The 17,430-nt window shown below is 53.0% G+C and overlaps 1 protein-coding gene across 3 annotated transcripts in view; it reads left to right on the top strand.

Annotated features, from left to right (window-relative positions):
* Positions 1-17,430, top strand: part of NTN3 (netrin 3) — a 54,172-nt gene that overhangs the window by 961 nt on the left and 35,781 nt on the right. For 2 of the 3 annotated variants that reach the window (XM_067306423.1, XM_013939920.2), the window contains exon 2: positions 13,397-14,392. In XM_067306423.1, coding sequence (XP_067162524.1) covers positions 13,426-14,392 — 967 coding nt within the window. In that variant the 5' untranslated portion in view covers positions 13,397-13,425. The remainder of the gene's footprint in view (positions 1-13,396; positions 14,393-17,430) is intronic. The other variant, XM_067306422.1, reaches the window with a different exon arrangement.

Here is a 17,430-nt window from a genome sequence, read left to right as displayed (position 1 = left end):
TTGTTTTGAAGGCAGTCCTCAGGCTAGGCTGCACGAGGCCCCTCCGCGCACACGCCTGCACCCTGCCTCCCCTGGCCCCACGGTTTGGGCGAGGTTTGGCGGTTCTGGCCAGGGCATATGTGAGCAGAATGTGGGGCAGAGTGAGAGGATGGAGTAGCACAGGAAGAAAGGAAGCTAGGCTCTGTTTGCTGGTTTTACTTGTGCTTTTCTGTCTCGATGCTATTGGTAAGCCCTTGTTTCTTCAAACGCTGTCCCTTCCCTGGACTCCCCATCCTGCTGGAGAGCAGGTGGATGAAAACACCTTTATTGGGTTAAGAAATAATTGGCGTGATGGGGACATGGTGCTCAGTATCTTGCATGGTTTGATTCTCACCAAGCTGGGCAAGTAGGGTTGGTGAGGAAGGCCACATGGGTAGGAAGGGCCCACTCCTCCGACAGAGCAGAGGTGAGCAGCAGCCAGGCACTGCAGCAGTCATGCTGCTTTGCTGTTGAGCTGGGCAGTGTTTGTGCAACCTCCGCTCTGTTGGATGAGCTTGCTCTGCAAGTGTATCCAAGCAGGGGACATGGCATGAGCTGGGCTGAACAGCCTCACCTCTGGCTGAGCCATTTGTGTCAGAGCTGTAGCTGGGCTGAGATGATACTGAGTGTAGACCTGGATGTGCAAACCCTGAATGGCTAGAAATGATCACAGATTGTTCTACCCCTGCCAAATTTGCTGTTGCTCTCCCTGAAAGTGAGGAGAGGCCAGAGCTCCCTGTGGCCAGTGCAGTGAGGAGGTGACTGGAGCTATGCTTTGAGCATGAACTTCAAGGCATTTTGATGGATGGAGGGAGCCTTTTCTTTCTGCAATATTCCATTTATGAAACAGAGGGAGCTGCTGTGCTTTTCTGACCACTTGGTGGAGCGAGCTGGCGAGTGGACAGGAGGTCCTGCAGTCCAAGAGCTGAGTGTGTGGTAGGTTACTGGGGGTCCCAGCAGCCTGGTGGAGATGCTTCCATGTGCACACCTGTAAGAGGAGGGCGAGTAAGGTCTCTGTGTTGAGAAGACAGCAGGTTTAATGCTGGATTTGACAGGAGCTGAGATGAGTTTGAGGTCTGGAGGAAAAATAAGTGCCTCAAAACCAGGCCTGGGAATGCAGCCAAGTGCACTGTGACCTGTAGTGAGGAGCCCTGCAGCCCTCCAGAAATGCAAACTGCCTTGGGAGTCTTAACGGAAGGGTGTTGGTGCTGTTCCCAGGGCCCCAGGTGGAGGTGGGTACCAGAACCTGAAGTCTTCAAGCCGGGCCTGGTCCCAGCATGGGCGACAGCTGGAAGAGATGCAGGCCTAAGCAGGGTTTCCAGGTCTTGAATGAGATGACTGTTGGTGCAGGCCTTGGGGCACATGCTTTTTTGTGTTTGAGTGTCTTTGTCTTCCTTCATCAGGGAAGCAGCCTGCCATGCCAAGGTGGTATACAGCATCTCTCTCTCCTGTTCCCCCACCCTGTTAGTCAGGCCTTGCTCCATAAGGAAACAATTATTCTGCGCCCCCATGAACCCCTCCCTGAGCCTGCGCAGGACACTTGCACTTGGTATGGAAATGCGACAGATTTTCCATATTCCACTTTGCCCGTGATGTTAAAAACGTACGTGACAGCCTCTTCCAAATACCGGAGACTGGGCGGGTACTCAAGCAATAACAGGCTGTGTGACACCAGGGGCATGAAATATTGTACCAATAGCCACGGAGAAAAAATGAGATGTCAAAGTGGTGTGTGTTTCCGGCCCTGTTGTCATGAGCTGTCCTGTACCCTATGTGAGAGATCTTTCAAAGCTGGCCAAATGTTGTCATCTCTGAATACCATTTTAAATATTCATCCAGACTATTTTCAACATCTGTGCCCGGCATGTTATGAAAAGGCAACAAGGGACGTTATGGAAACCAGACCACTTTATTCCCGTACGGAGTGGAAAGGGGCAGAAGTGATGAGGCCTTCTCTGATGGAACCACAAGAGTCCCATGCATCAGCTGGGATCAGCAGGAATAAAGCGCTCTGCATACCAAATGATATTCCTGGGAGCATGTGATGAATCCGAACAATGCAGCAGGAATGTGCAAAGGGGTTTAAGATGGCTAGGATGGGATTAAAGTCTTGTAAAGCAACAAGTCAAGCAGTAGTAGATGTTAATAAAACGGGGTTGCATTGAGGCAACCATGCTTTATGCTCCTTTGAGAATGGTGGCTCCAGATGTCTCCTTTAGCTGCTGTTGCATTAGGAGCGTTAGGAGTAGAACTCCAACATGCATTGGTGGGAAGCACTGGCCAAGGAATGCAACAAATTGAGTGTCACACAAAAAGGATTCAGCTCCGTAGTGTGCAGATAATACCATGCATAAATCTCACCTCCTGGTCTCCTCCAGGGAGAGAGGGGCTGGCTTCATCCAGGGCTTCTGGTGAGCCAGGTGGACTTGGGAGGATCCAATGGCAAACCTATGGACGCTACTGTGGTCTGCATAGCTTTATCTGTCTTTCCTGTGGACACTGTGACTTATGAATTACCAAAATGGGTAACTAATAATGCATTTAAGGATCCATTCTTTGACAGCTCTTTGCACATGTTTGAGTAGTCCTTGGACTGTTTGTTTCTTGGTGGATTTCTTCCTGCGTTTTCGATAACCTAGGAAATCTGGGCTCTGTTTCTTCTTTTTGCAACATCAGTCTGAAATTAATTCAAGCCAGGCCAGATTCTGACCACAGGTATGCCAGTGTAAATTTGAATGGAGTCGCTTACGTCTTGTTTGGCCTGATCTGAATGGAGTTGCTTCTGTTTGGTGCCAAAGGGGCTGAGGTCAGAATCTGGCCCATCCTTTCCTGCATGCAGTGTAATTTGTATGTGTCTCCTGGCACCGCAGTGGTATCATATGGCTTGTGTAATGCTGTCTCTGGCCTGTCAAAGTGCATTGCAATATCTATCACTGTGAGTGCCTGTTTCGGAAATACGGTCTGTCTCGTAATTGCCCACATGAATTGCGCATACTTTGCAAAGCAGAGGCTGAAAGCCCAAGGAACCCTTCTGATCTGAGGAGCCGCACAGTGTAACTGGCTTCACAAGTAAAAATGGATGAAAGTATGTATATATTTTTAGACTTCTGATATTTAAATTAAAAATGGACACAGAGGAGGGAGCTCATAAAGAATTAGTGCCACAGAGATAGAACACGCTGCACTGTGCAGGAGCCATTAGCCATGTCCCAAGTGGGCACCAATCATTCCATTAACACAGGCTGGAAATGCGATTAGCTCTGCTGCTCCCTCTGCCCCTCCTGCTCGCAACGTCTGCACCCCTCTGGCTTCTCTTCTCCAAGCCCTGATGCGCACTGCCCCTCACGCGCTCGGCCTGCCACCGTTTGCTTGCTTTTGCTCTCCTCTGCCTTGCTCCCTTCCGTCAGAAGGCCGAGCCTGGTCTCAGCGCCTTGGCTGTGTGGGGTTTTTCCTTTCATTTTAAATATTTCTCAGTTGTGTTTTTGTCCCTGCGACACATGGAATGATTTATCCGTGTCCGGAGCTGAGTTTGGTCTTGACGCATTCCGCTTGTCGGATGGGGGCCGAAACATTCCCCAGCTGGCACTGGGCTCCTCATGCAAGGGACCAGCACCCGCAGGCGGGTGCAAAGAGGAGGGAGGCCAGTGGGGAGGCTGGGGGCCCTGTCTGCTCCCCTGGAGGGGTCCCAGTTATGGGGGACTGGGGCAGGTCTGAAATGGGTAACTTCCTCAACACAGGTGTCAAGGTTGTGGGTTTGCCTTCATTAAAAAGGGCCTATAATGAGATGGTAACCTGCAAGTTCTGGTAGCAGATGTATCCCATTTAAGGGACACACTCTGGTCATTCACACCCGTTCGCAGCTTCTCCACTGCCCTCAGCTATTTCCTACCTCCAACTGCATCTCCCTTGGGAGCTGTGCTGACATCTAGGCTGAGCGTGGCCACAGCGAGAGGAGCTGGGCTGAGAGAGGGCTCGGAGCGAGGTGGGCTGGGGTGCTTCTGTGAGCTGTTGGCCCTGGCCTTCTCTCAGGCCTCAGCATCTCTGCCCACTGCTGGCCCACCGCACCAGGCGAGTGGCGTGCCTGGATGTGTCGTGCTGCCGTGCAGTGAGTGCACCAGCACAGTGATCAGCCGGGGATCCGGGAACCCTAGAGGGTCCCTTCTCCAAGCGTTATGCAAGCACATCATTTCTCTTCTCCTTACAGTCCCCTTCCAGCCCTCCCAGTGCCTTCCTGCTCGGACTGTGCTTGAGCCGGGCTACAGGGCTTTTCTAGGGCTTTCCTGGGGCTTGCACAGCTCATGTACAACCAGTCCTTCAAGAACTGAATACTTTGGATCTGATCCCTAAATCCTTGTTTAGCCTCATGTGCTTGGGTCCTTTAGTCCCTGTTCGGGTGATTTCTGGAAACGTGCCCCTTGTTCCCTGGCAGGGCTGTGCTGCGAGGAGCATTTCAGTGCCCCTCAGGGGTGGGCACAAGCCTGCTCTTCCCTGCCGCGTGCCGCCTTCTCCCTGCCCAGTGCGCAAATCTAGGATCTCATGTCTGTGTGTGTGCAGGGTGAAGCAGCACTTTGAGGGGGATCAGACATCCCCTGTCCAAACTAATTCCAAATAAGGCCAAGTGCTTTCTTCAGGAATTGCTGGGGCAGAGTGAGTGTGAGCACCCCATGCACTGCTCTGCCCTGGCCCAGAGGAAAAAAAAGTCTCCTTTACTCTTATTGCAGTCTGACAGCATCAGAAAGGACCCACGGGGGAGCACTGTTGGTCCCTTGGAGGAGGGAAACACCTTTTCCCTGCCTTTGTTCGGGTGCTTTCCCCTGCCCCTCCCCTGGCAGTTCAGATGCAGTGCTGGCTGCTTGGGTTTAGCAATTGCCTGCCCTCTGTTAAAGCCACATTTTTCAATGCGTGACTCAGGCCTCAAACGCGTTCTTGTGCGGATTAGCAAACGATATGCAATAACCCACTGCGGTGGCTGGGCTGCAGTGTGGAGAGCAGACTATTGCTGGGGTCAGCTTGCAGTTTCCCTCTCTGTTTTAATTGGAGAGGGCTGTTCCAGCATGGCAAAGGTCCTGGGTTCAAATCTGCCTAATAACTCCCTTCTCTTCCCTTCCCTCTCTCTGTTGTTCTACTTAATCCTGTAATTACCTCTGCAAAGCTACCACTGCCCTGATCTGTGCTGGGGTGACCCTGGGTCTGTTGTAGATCCTGGTGTCACTATTTGGGGAAATTTATTCTTTTTTGACTCACCTGCTGCACCTGTCTGTGTGCATTTGATCTTTGGAACAAGACCATTAAGCACCCAGATTACTGGGCTGCACTGGCACTGAAATGGGGAAGATCAGGGATGTGAATGGGTGCCTGATTTGCAAATACGCACCTAAACCCCAGTATTGCTCTCAAAGGTGGTGCTTCCCCTGGCAGGCAGTGGGGAAGGGGAGTCCCACAGAAGACCAGGCTGGAAGCATGGCCCCAGCAAGCCTCTCCTTAAGGTGTGGGATGCAAGGAAACACCACAGGTCGAGCTTATTAAAGTATTACTTTGAGGAGAAGTGGTGTGGAGGTGCTGTATGTAGTAGCTAATTTTTAAAGTGAAAAGCACTTCTGAGTGTTAAAGTATCATGATTTCCTTCCAAACCACATAGCCTATTAGCATTCCCCAAACAGAGAAGTGAGGAAATCGCCCACCTCAAAAATGCAGCCACTTCTGGGGAGGAGTGCAGCCGCAGCAGGGGCCTGAGACAGCGGGTGCTTCCTTGGGAAGGGTAAGCCCCAAACTGACATGCTTCCCCACAAGCCTCTCTCAGCTGCTGTGGCAGCATGAGCACTGATGATGGCTGAAAGCTGGTGACCATCAGAGATAACCTGATGGTCCTAACCCCACAGCAGAGTCAGGAAGACACTAGGGCACTTTCCCCTGCAATGCCATCTCTGCAGGCTTGGAGATCCACCCTGCTGCAGGCTTGTGTGTCAGGAGCCCGTATTCCTCCTTACACCAGATCCACGTGTCCTGTGCTGCTTTCAGCATCGCTGCTGGCATGCATGGGGCCAGACTCAGCCCCTTTCTCCTATGCTTAGTCAACAGTGTCTCCATTTGATTTGAACTGGGGGCAGTGAAGATGAGAAATGGAAGGGGGGCAGGTGGGAGCAGGGAGAGAAATACCCACTCCCGGGCCTCTCTGGCAGCTTGCCGGGAGTCCAGGGGTCATGCTGAATATGCATAAAACGGAGCAGATTGCAGCTGCCCTCCTTTCCAATACAGAGGTGAGGCCCGTGGAGACCGCAGGCCCCAGCTCTCTTTCAGCAGGATAATGGGGTGAGCTGAGTGCGGAGCATGTATGCATGTGTGTGGTCTCACAGATGATAATGATTTCCATTCATGCGATGCCTCCGGAGCGCTGATACACTGCTTGGCGAGCGCTGGAGCATTGGCTCCCAGGCGACTGCTCCCTGGCAAGAGCAGAGGCCTTAAAGGTTAGGCGTTAAACTTTTTGGAGCCCTTGCCCAGGTCCCCTGGCTTGGCTGGACTTGTGGGAGAGCTTCCAGGAACAGAACAGAAAAGCCTTTGCTCCGCTGGTGTCAGAAGTCAGCTGCCACAAGAGAAAGGGCAGAAAATGCTCCCGTTCCCCAGCACTCTGGACCTTGTCCCCAAGGCAGCATTAACCCTGGCCCATTGCTCCTGCCCTGCTCGTAACAAGCTGGCCTTCACGGGCCTTCATCTCCTCTGTGAACACCGGTGAGAGGCCAGCTGTGCTCTGGGCTTTTCCCTTGCTGTTATTTGATGTAAAGATATCAGGCCGGCTCTTTGGCTGGTGAAAAAGGGCCCTGCTCCGCTTGAAGGCAAGGAAGCTGTGTCCAGCTCTGGCCTGTTCTGGCCTAGTAGCAGTGTTCAGGCTTATTCCTGCAGCTTCTGCTGACAGATCCCAGCTGATGGTGATGTTTTTACATTTTGAGAGCTTTCATTCATTTTCAAGTGTTTTCACACTGTGCCTTGGGACACAAAGTGGGATGTGCTCTGGGGAAAGGAGCCGGCTGCTGGCTGCCCGTTCCCCACTGCAGATGACTGTGCTGTGCTGGGAAGGCATTTTCCAACATCTTCATTTACTAACAAATGGGGAATTGAAAGGTCTTTGCAGGTAGGAGACCTGATTATAGCCTTACTCATGCCTTCTTGCTGCCAGTGTAACAGAGAAGAGGTTATGGGAGTAAAAGACTTCTCTTTGGACGTGGTTTAGCTGGTGCCTCGTTAAATGCATCCTGAGCTGTCCTGGAGCAGATTGAGGTTGCTCCCAGTAGTTTCAGCTCAGGCAAGGAAAAAATCTTCCTGGCTGCTGGGAGATCCCTATAGGTTTCTCTCTCTCTTTCCTGTGTGCTTAGATGTTTTCCCATGTGGCTGTTCTTCCAGGGTTGCCTCCGTGCAAGATGCTGCCATGCGTCTGCTTTAGGGCCCCTGGCTGCAGGGTCCTGGGGAAGTGGCTGCACCCTGCTGGGTCTCTCTCCATGGCAGGAGGGAGAGGCCTCCTGCATGTTTGTGTGTGATGGGGATAGTGGGAGAGCTGGAAGCATCACAGGGCTGTGCTGAGCATCTGCGGATATGCATGTGGTCAAGTCTCCAATGGCACTGCCAAGGGATTTGTGAGCATGTTGCAGGCTGCTGTGCTGGGAGAGAGGCCTGCACTGTGCCAAGTGCTTTCCCAGGGAGTGAAGAGAGGTGAGAGTTGGAGTCCCAGGCGCTATATGGGAGCTGGGACTCTCTGCCCGTGGGCTCGCAGAGGCTCTGGCTCTGTCCTCACGAAGTTCGGCTGCTTGGCACAAGGCAGGTAGTCCGGGAACAGCTGAAGCACCTGCTGACGCTTGCCTGCTGAGAATGTCCAGTAAGGCGGGGGGAAGGAGCTTTGTGCAGCAAAGGACACAAACCTGTAGGAAGTCAGGTTCACTAGTTCTACCATGATATAACTGATTTTTAAAGTAGGTCTCTCCTGTGGGAGAGCAGGTTTAAGGGCACTGGGATGCATGGTTAGTGAGTGTTCAGGTTTCCCCTTTCTCTGGAGAATGTGTGTTGCTTGTCCCTTCCCATGCAGGGCAGCAGTGTTGGCATAGCAGAAAGAGGGCAAGAAAGAAAGGACTGGCTCCTTGCCTTGGGAAAAAAGAGCCTGTAAGAGCCGCAGCTTCTTTGCCCAGGGCTGAGAGTGGGAGGGAGAGGGGACCTCTGTGCTGAAGGACAGAGATGTAATTGGGGATGCAGCTGGCAGACCCTTAGCCACACTCAGCCCACACTGAGCTGACTCAGCTCTCAGCAGCCCAACATTCCTGGCAGGTTTGTGCAGCGCATCCCAGTCTGTGCAGTCCATCCCATTGGGGCTGTGCAGTCCATCCCATTGGGTTTGCACAGTCCATCCCATCAGGTTTGCACAGTCCATCCCTTCAGGTTTGCGCAGTTCATCCCATCAGGACTATTTGGCCGATCCTATCAGGACCTGTGCAGTCTGTCCAGGTGGGTTTGTGCAGTCTATCCCATTGGAGCTGTGTGTGGTCTGTCCTATCATCAGCTTTGTGCAGTCTCTCCCATTGGGGCTCTGCAGTCCACCCCATCGGGGGTCTGCAGTCCATCCTGTTAGGGCTCTGCGGTCTGTCCTGGTGGGGCTGTGCAGTCTGTCCATCCCATTGGGTTTGCACAGTCTGTCCCATTAGGATTCAGCACTGATCTGTGCTCTCTTGCTGGACAGTTCCCAGCGCACTGGACAGACTAAAATTGGCAGTGTTCACCCTCCCCAGCACAGGCGGCCTGGTTGCTCAGCAAGGCCTATGGCCGCTGCTTCACCTCCCCCTCACTCTCGTCTCCCCACCTGGGAGGCAGCTGCCAGCCAGTGGGGCTGGGGGCTCCAGGCAGAGCACTGTCCTGCAGTGCAGGGGAGGCTCTTTATAGCTTGATGTTGGGGGGAGGGGGTTGGAAGGGCATTACTAATTTGCCAGGGACTAATGTCAAGCACTTGCTGGGGGACAAGAAAGAGGGGGTGTCTGCGTAATCAACTTGGGCTCAGTCTAGAAGCTGTTAGCAATGCAGAGAACAAGACCTCTCCAGTGTGTTTCTGCAGGCTGCCTTCATGGTCCCCCAGCAAACAGCGGTAGGAAACTGCTACCTAGCTGTAAGCCTGGGGCAGAGGCCCAGAGCAACTGTGAGCGCTGTGCCGTGTGCCTGCCCTGCCCCCTTTTCCAGCAGCAGCTATGGCTTCTCCCCCTTTCACCAGCAATGTGGTCCCACTTTGATCTCAGCAGGGCTGCAAGGCTCTTGCCATCATCCCTTGTGCACAAGCAAAACAGACATGCTTAGCTGCCGAACCACGCCACTGCAAGCCCTGTTTGCCAGAGAGCAGGAGGGTGGTGTGGGGTCTCTATGGGGCATCTGGTGTGGGAGAGCACTGAAGGTGCAGGATGCAGACAGACTGGCTGATGTCCTGCACCACAGTGCCTGAAATAAGATTTAGCTGTGGTCTAGCAGCCGGGAGTGCTCAATTCTCTGCCTGCCCTGTGCAGCACAAAGCTATTGGGTTTGCTGGGGAGAGTATTTGCTTTGTACCTCCAAGGGAGCATTGGTCTGGTTTTCCTGATTGGAAAAGTTTCAGGGGAGCCCATTCACTCTTCTTCTGGAGAGATGCTCTCCTTTCGTACCTGATGCAGCAAATGGTGCAAACCCAACTGGAGGTGGTGAGGCACTGGCAGTGCCAAGCTGAGCACCATTGCTGTCTCTCGGCTACATGCTAGTCTTTCATCTCCCAACACTGCTGCCCTCTGGTTCCTGCTCTCCCTGTCTCTGCAAGGGTATTGCTCTGGGATTGCACATGACATGACAAGAAGCAGGAGGTGACTTCAAAGGCCCTCAGTCTCTGGCCCAACACAAGGTTGAATGAGTTGCAGCAGTGGGGCTGAACAGGCCAGCCCTAGCGAGCATAATGATCCTGCCAGTGCAGGAGCTGCTGGTGGATGGGCTCAGAGATGGGGTGGTAACACCTCTGCAGACACACATCACAGTCTGCCTGAGAAGAAGAGGGAATTACATGAGACACATCTCCTCCAGCTCCAGCTACTGGCCAGGGTTGGCACTCCCTGGTACGGCACTGCTTGCTCCAAGCCTGGCAGAGTGGCTCTTTGCTGCAGTGACTGGCATGTCCCCACCCTCTTTCTCAGAGGGTGAAGACAGCGCATGACCTGCAGGAACCTGCCTTCTCCCGCCAGCCTTTGAGTATGGCTTTGGGCAAGTGGTTTAACACTGGCCTCTGTTTCCACCTCTGCTCCTGCAACCCTTGTGTGTCTGCTACACTGATGGAGTACAGGGTTCCTGGTGCTCTGAGAGCCCAAGGGATCTCCCTGAAAAGCTCTGCAGCACTGCCAGATAGCAGAGGCTACACCTACTAGGGAGAAGCAAAGACCACCAAGGGAGCCTCTGAGTTTTAGCAGCAAATAGCTCCTTTCCCATCAGCAATGGATGAAGCAGCAAGTAAATGGTACAGAAGTGGTGGGATCAGGAGTCCTTCTGGGGGAGATCTCTGGGGAAGGGATGAGATCCCTTTCCCTGCTCCCCCCTTGGCTCGCTCGGAGTCGCAACATCAGCTCTGCTTTTCCAGAGGAGCTGGCTGCATGGCTGTGCTTGGCTGGAAAGGGAGGAGCTTCCCGCCCCATTAGTGGTTTGGCAGTCAGGAAAGAGCAAGCTTTCTTCCAAAGCGACAGCTCCTTTTTTTGTGAAAGGAAAAAATCCCAGATCATTTCAAACTGGCTGTTCCCCGCCTGCCTCCTTCAGAAGGAACAGGCAGACGGATAGCCAGGAGCAGTGTTGGGGGCAGGGGTCTATAAATTAGTAGCAGAGGATTTGCCACATTGAGTCGTGCCTCTAGTGTTGGCCAAAGCTTCATTCCTGAGAGCAAAGCGCAAAACCCAAGTCATCCTGTAATGATTTACTAGTGGGAGAAGGGACGATGTGGGGGGGGGGGGGGGAGGGGTCTCTTCCGCCTTCCCTTGCTTCAGCAAAGGACTGATGCTATTGAGAAGAGGCCAGAAAGTCTTGGCTTTGCAGGCAAGCCCTCTCTGAGGTTGGGCAGCAGTTGGCATTGCCCCTCCAGCTAAGTGAGTGCAGGGATGGCTCTCACTTGGCTGTGCAGGCAGGGCAGCGCAGCCAGTGCTAGCTGCCCAGCCTGGCTTCTTGAGGAAGATCTGCCCCTCTCCTGGTGGCTTGCAGCACTCAAGACATTTCCTCAGTAAATGTGAAACCTGGCTCCTTGGCACAGAGCCGCTCTCAAGGCTGAGGATGGGGTATGACTGTTTCATGTCTCACTGCTTCATGGGACAGTCCTGATTTGGTCAGAGCCAGAGGGAGATGAAATGACCTCACATCCCTCATCCATCCTTGAAGCCAACAGCACATCAGCAGCTCATAACTGGGTGATGTACCATGTCCTCTGGGAGCAACCCAGCATTACCTAGACCTGTCCTGCAGCTGCAGGGAGAGGAGCCTAGTAAAACCCTGAGATTTCTTTCTCTTGCTTTTTCTTTTATTAACACATGGGCCAGACCCAGACCTCAGTTTCTTGGGGACAAGGCCAGAATAATCTCTTTTGGCAAGTGGAGACACTCTGGTAGCATGGCAGTGTGACTCAGAGGAGATACGGCCCCAGGCTCATAATCCCCTCAGAGAAGGTGGTATGCTTGTGGCCAGCTGGATGGCCACACTGGGTGTTTGGAACAGCAGGGAAGGTGGTGCTGACCCCAGGAGCCCCAGCTGAGCCACTGGACTTAATCCTGGAGAGCTGCTGCCTGTCATAGAATGTCGCCACAACATGTTTTCACTGTTGTTCTTTTTCCTAGTGCTGACAGGAAGTGTTTCAGGCTGTGATTTGACAATACTGGGCTTTCTGTTGCTATCATGACTTAAAGATCTCCTCAGCCTCTTGGGTCCTCCTGCCCTATGGTGCAGCAAGCTGTGTTACTCCCCACAGCCCCTCCTGGGGCACTCAAACGGTGCAGAAGAGCTGAGTACTGACTCTCCTTTCTAAAGGTGTTTTCCTAAGTCTGGATCAATCCTCTGCTTCAGCTCCCAGTGGGGCTGACCACAGGAGAAGTGCAGGGAGGTGTGGGAGTCATGATGGCTGAGCCCCCATCTTGCTGAACAACTTCAGGGCTTGGGGGATAGTGCTGTCAGCAAATTCTACAGAGATGTAGCCCCTATCAGCAAAAAATGTGTTTTTCCAGCACAAGTTTTTGCATGCAGGCAAAGGGGGGCTCACCTGTCCCCCTTCTCCCTCTGTCCATTAACTCTGACAGGTGTTGTGAGTATGTTCTTGCAGGATAAACTGCCCATGCAGTGGGCTTAACTGGTGAAGGGATGTCAAAAAGATATTGTCTCATTCCCTCCTCTGTGGCATGGCTAAACCAGCCAATGCTTCTTGTGCAAGCCTGGCTGAAGAAGAAAGCCAGCAGCAAGGTGAGAGGATAGGAGAGATGGAGATTGCTTGATTAGCATCCCATCCGAGGAGGCAGCTCCAGCATTGCTGTCAGAAGTCCCATTCAGAGAGAGCGGCCACCAAGCAGACTGCCCTCAGTGCTGGCATGTTTGTGCCTCCCACGCCTTTGATGTAGCCTGCAGAATTTAGAGGTGGGCTGACTCCCATCTGGGAGCTTTGAGAGGTCAGTAAATCTTTGCAGCTCAATCGTCATTTGTGATGGGAACACACTGGCCTCAGGTTGGGGGCAAGAAGGACACCTGACGCTCTAGAGTCACAGAAAGGCAAAGGAAAACACAGTGGGGGTCTCGGCCAGCCACGCTAGCATCACTGGGCTAATTTGCCTCCTTCTCTGCTGTGTGACTTGAGCTGCTTCAGCTCAGGGACATTACCTTGCATGTATGGGGCTGTACATAAAAGCCTGGCAGCTGCAGGCAGGATGCTGGGCATTTGTTCCCCCTGCAAAAGGCTCTCAGGGGGTCTCAGAAGTCCCTGTCATGCCCAAGATCTGCAAGACATCTGTAAGAGTCCTGGGGAAGATCTGTGCACAAGTGCCTGGTTTGGACCTCCTTCATTCCTAAGCCCAGCTTGTTCTGTCACCTCCCCAGGTATTTCATTCCTGCTGAGGTATAGATGAGGGATTGCTGTAAATAGGATGTCCCAAATTAACTACCTTCTCCTTTCCCAGGATGCTCTTTCAGTGGAAACAGGATGGGAAGATGTGCACAAATCAAGGCCCAGGTATCTGGGTCTTCCACATGCCTTGCCAACCCCCACATACTGGCTTTGCTGTGCTGTTTTAGCCTCTGAGGTGGAGCAAGCGTGGGAACTGCTGTCCAGCTGACCTGGACATGAGCTGCTGCATGTATTCACCGCTCTTTGCTTTTCCTCCAGGAAGGATCTGGTTTTCTTGCCCCAGGAGGATGGAGGTCCTGCAGCTCCTGCGCCTGCTCCTCACTGCCTGCATGCTGGGCCTCTCCCAGACAGTAAACCCCTTTGTGGCCCAGCAGACACCCCCAGACCCTTGCTACGATGAGAATGGTGCTCCACGCCGCTGCATCCCTGAGTTTGTCAATGCTGCCTTCGGGAAGGAGGTGCAGGCCTCCAGCACATGCGGGAAGCCTCCGACACGGCACTGCAATGCCTCAGACCCCCGCAAAGCCCACCCGCCAGCCTACCTCACTGACCTCAACACTGCCTCCAACATGACGTGCTGGCGCTCGGAGACCCTGCACCACTCACCCCAGAATGTCACCCTCACCCTCTCCCTCGGCAAGAAGTTCGAGGTGGTGTATGTCAGTCTCCAGTTCTGCTCGCCCCGTCCCGAGTCCACCGCCATCTTCAAGTCCATGGATTATGGCAAGACATGGGTGCCATACCAGTACTACTCCTCTCAGTGCCGCAAGATCTATGGCAAGCCCAACAAAGCCACTGTCACCAAGCAGAACGAGCAGGAGGCCCTCTGCACCGATGGCCTCACTGACCTCTACCCCCTCACTGGGGGCCTCATTGCCTTCAGCACCCTCGATGGGCGGCCCTCTGCCCAAGACTTCGACAACAGCCCCGTGCTCCAGGACTGGGTGACAGCCACTGACATCCGGGTCATTTTCAGTCGCCCTCATCTCTTCCGTGATCTGGGGAGTCGCGACAATGAAGAGGAGGATGGAGGCACTGGCTCATCACCCTATTACTATGCAGTGGGTGAGCTGCAGGTTGGTGGGCGCTGCAAATGCAACGGGCACGCATCACGCTGCGTGAAGGACAAGGAGCAGAAGCTGGTGTGTGACTGCAAGCACAACACAGAAGGCCCTGAGTGTGACCGCTGTAAGCCCTTCCACTACGACCGCCCCTGGCAGCGGGCCAATGCCAGGGAGGCCAATGAGTGCCTCGGTAAGTGATTCCTCCCTCTCTGTATTCCCTGTCTCATTTTCTCCCTGCAGGCCATAACCCCAGAGATGAGTTGCAAAGGAAAGAAGTGACGGGATTGTGACAAACTTAAGAATTGTGCTTCTCTTGAGATGTTTTTCAAATTCCTGGTGCGCTTCCCTCTTTTGGAGGGCTGAGAAAGGCTCTGGCATCTGCTCTGTCTCTTCTTTGGGATATCTCCTCTGTAACTGCAGTGATTCAGTGACAAGCCAAAGCACCAAAACCCTCTGAAAAATTACTGTTTTTCAGCATGTCCGCACAGGCTGAGGAGGCATCAGCTGTGCTTGCAAAGGGGTGTTTCTCTTGGGTAGCAAACCAGTTGCCCCTGGACCAAGGGAAAAATCATGGAGGTTCCCCATTGAGATGTAGTTTGGGTCAGGGAGGAGGCAGTGTGGCTTAAAAAAAGCCAAGAGATTAAGGAAATATTTGGAATACCGTGTTTCAACATTTTATCATTCAAATTTGGTCTGGCACAGTGTTTTGCATGGCCATTTTAGCTTATCTGTTCTTTAAAAAGTTTATGTGAATTACAAATGTTGTAATCTAAATGAAACATTTCAAAAATATCAAAACGACATTGTTCAGTCACCACGCTTTGACATTTCTTTTTCTATGGGATTTTTGTGGAAGCTTTTGCCTTTTATCCTAATCTCTGATAGGTGGGGGGATGCCGGAGACTTATGAACTCCTGGGAGAGGGAAAAACAACCCCTTACCTCCTCCTGGACCAAAACCCAGGTCCCAGAGGGTGGCACAAGGATGGAGACAGGGGAAGCCATACCGTTAATCAACCCATGAAAGGCTCAGTGGATGTGCCAGAGGTCAGAGGGACTTGTTAATATTTCTAATCGATGTCTTGTTGAGATCCCAGCTGTCAGCTTAAATATGTATGTTACATAAGATTTCTTCTAAGAATGGCCAGAAAGGCAGCTATTTCAAAAGAAGTGCTTGAGCTGGTATTTTAAAACACCATATGCCCTGTGGAAGTGTGTCAGCCCATTTGTTTTCCCCCTTGTCTCAGAAAGATAAGTTTTTGAGCAAAACTTGGAATGAAAAACAAATCCGCACCCCTGGTCGTTTCCAACTCCTCCAGTGGTCTATGTCCAGTGGAGATTAGCCTAGGAAGATTTCAGACTGGCAGATAGATGGATCTAAAAGCACACTGAGGGGGCAGTGGTTGGGTGCATGTCCCACCTCATCTGCCTTGTCAAGGCTGCTGTCGTGATGGCCACCCTGCCCCAGATCAGCCTCTGCCTCTGGCTCTTATGCTTTGTTAAAACAGTGTGATTACAGCAGAACAACTCTGCTGGAGCTGGCATAGAGGGGACTCCTGCCTGATACTTTCAGAGAAGGAACTGGATTTGGGGAGAACTTTTGCAAACCTCCCATCCTTCCCATGGGGCCCGGACCCTAGCAAGAGCTGCTGCCACGGCTTGGGTGCCCTCAGACCAGGTGGCCGAGCTGAGCCAGCTGCATGGCTGAGCAGTCCTGCACGGGATTGGGAGCAAGGCCAGCACTCCCCAAGCATCCCTGTGGTGATCTGCATGCCCTCCCTGCCCCCAGCGAGGTCACCCCTTTGGCAGATGGGCCTGAAAAGATAAACGAGAGAGAAAAGAAAAACTGGGAGGAGGCAGGGGCGCAGAGCGGTCCCTTCAAGACACCCCTGACAAGCCCTGCACACAAAGGCCTGTAGCCGAGCTGCGTGTGAAAGTAGTTTTTCCTGTTGATTCGCTCGCCTTCTTTCTCCCTTTCCTCTCTCGGGCTTTGTGCCCTCTCTGAAGGGACCTGAAAGAGCTTCTCCATCACACGCCTCCAAAGGGCTTAGCGGCTGAAAGCTGGATTAGCTCTCGGAGCCTTCCCCTCTGTGCCTTTCAACAATGACATCTCCCCAGCCAGCATGAACAGACGCAGCAATTAGCACCAATTAAAAGGAGAGGGCCGCCCGGGAAGTTCCCTTTGCTCAGTCCAGGCTGTGGGTGTTTCCCTGACTCCATCCCCCTGCGAATGCAGCCCTGGACATGGCGCAGGGATCCATGCTGCTGGCCCAGCCTGGATCACTTTCAGATGAACCCGAACCCACCCATGGGAGCAGTGTGGGAGGGCCCTGGGTGTGAGGTGCCGTTGTGATGGAGACTCACATGGAGTAGTCGGCATCACATGGAGAGCTGAGGAGGAGGAGGCTGGACCCAGGAATCCTTGAAGCCTCATGGCAGTCCAGAGCTGATCCAAGGGGCAGAGTTACAGGGTAGTTTCCAGCACCCTGAGAGCTGCTTGAGATAGAGCTAAGGGTCTGCTGTAGCTTCTGACCATGTTGGGACTGTTGCTTCTTGCCTTGGTGCTCCAATGGTCAGGTCCTTCCCTTGCATAACTCAGAGCTGTCCTGCAAAGGGGATTATCCTTGCCTATTGCCCCCCCTCCCCCCACAAAGTCTCTAACTGCTCTGGGGTGATGATGAAGTAATGTCCTGTAACATGTCATGATACTGGGACAGCCATGCATGACTCTGGAGATGAGAACAAATAAACCAATCTGAGAAAACCCATCCCAGGTTTTCCTGGAATTTACACCAGAGGCTGAGCTGGCCCAAGGTGTCAGAGGAAGAGAGAGGACTCAGGGGGTGGCCACACATTTCAGGGTGGAGAGCCCACCAGAGCCCCTTTGGTTCTGCTTTAGTTATTTCACAAGATTTTCTGCTTTTTGCCTGTTCTTGGAAATGCAGAGGCGAAAAAATCAAAGATAAAATTTGAGCAGCAGTGTAGAGCATGACCATCATTTGGCCATCATAAGGTGGCCATGGTGTTCATGGGACGAGGTGGTCACCATACCACATTATTACAGGGGCAAATGTGACTTTGGAGTGCAGGCAGGGTTTGGGGGTGCTGCAGCCGGGATGTCAAGACTGGATTTGTCAGGTGGCATGCTGCAAGCTGAAGACAGTCATGCATCAGCAGTGTCCATCCACCATGTGGGCTGGCTGGAGTGCCATTGGCCCACTGGCACCAC

This window comes from Apteryx mantelli, chromosome 16 (assembly GCF_036417845.1).
Source record: "Apteryx mantelli isolate bAptMan1 chromosome 16, bAptMan1.hap1, whole genome shotgun sequence".
In the NCBI taxonomy this organism is placed as follows: domain Eukaryota; kingdom Metazoa; phylum Chordata; class Aves; order Apterygiformes; family Apterygidae; genus Apteryx; species Apteryx mantelli.
Note: the sequence above shows the minus strand (reverse complement) of the source record. Positions and strands in the feature narration are given on the sequence as shown.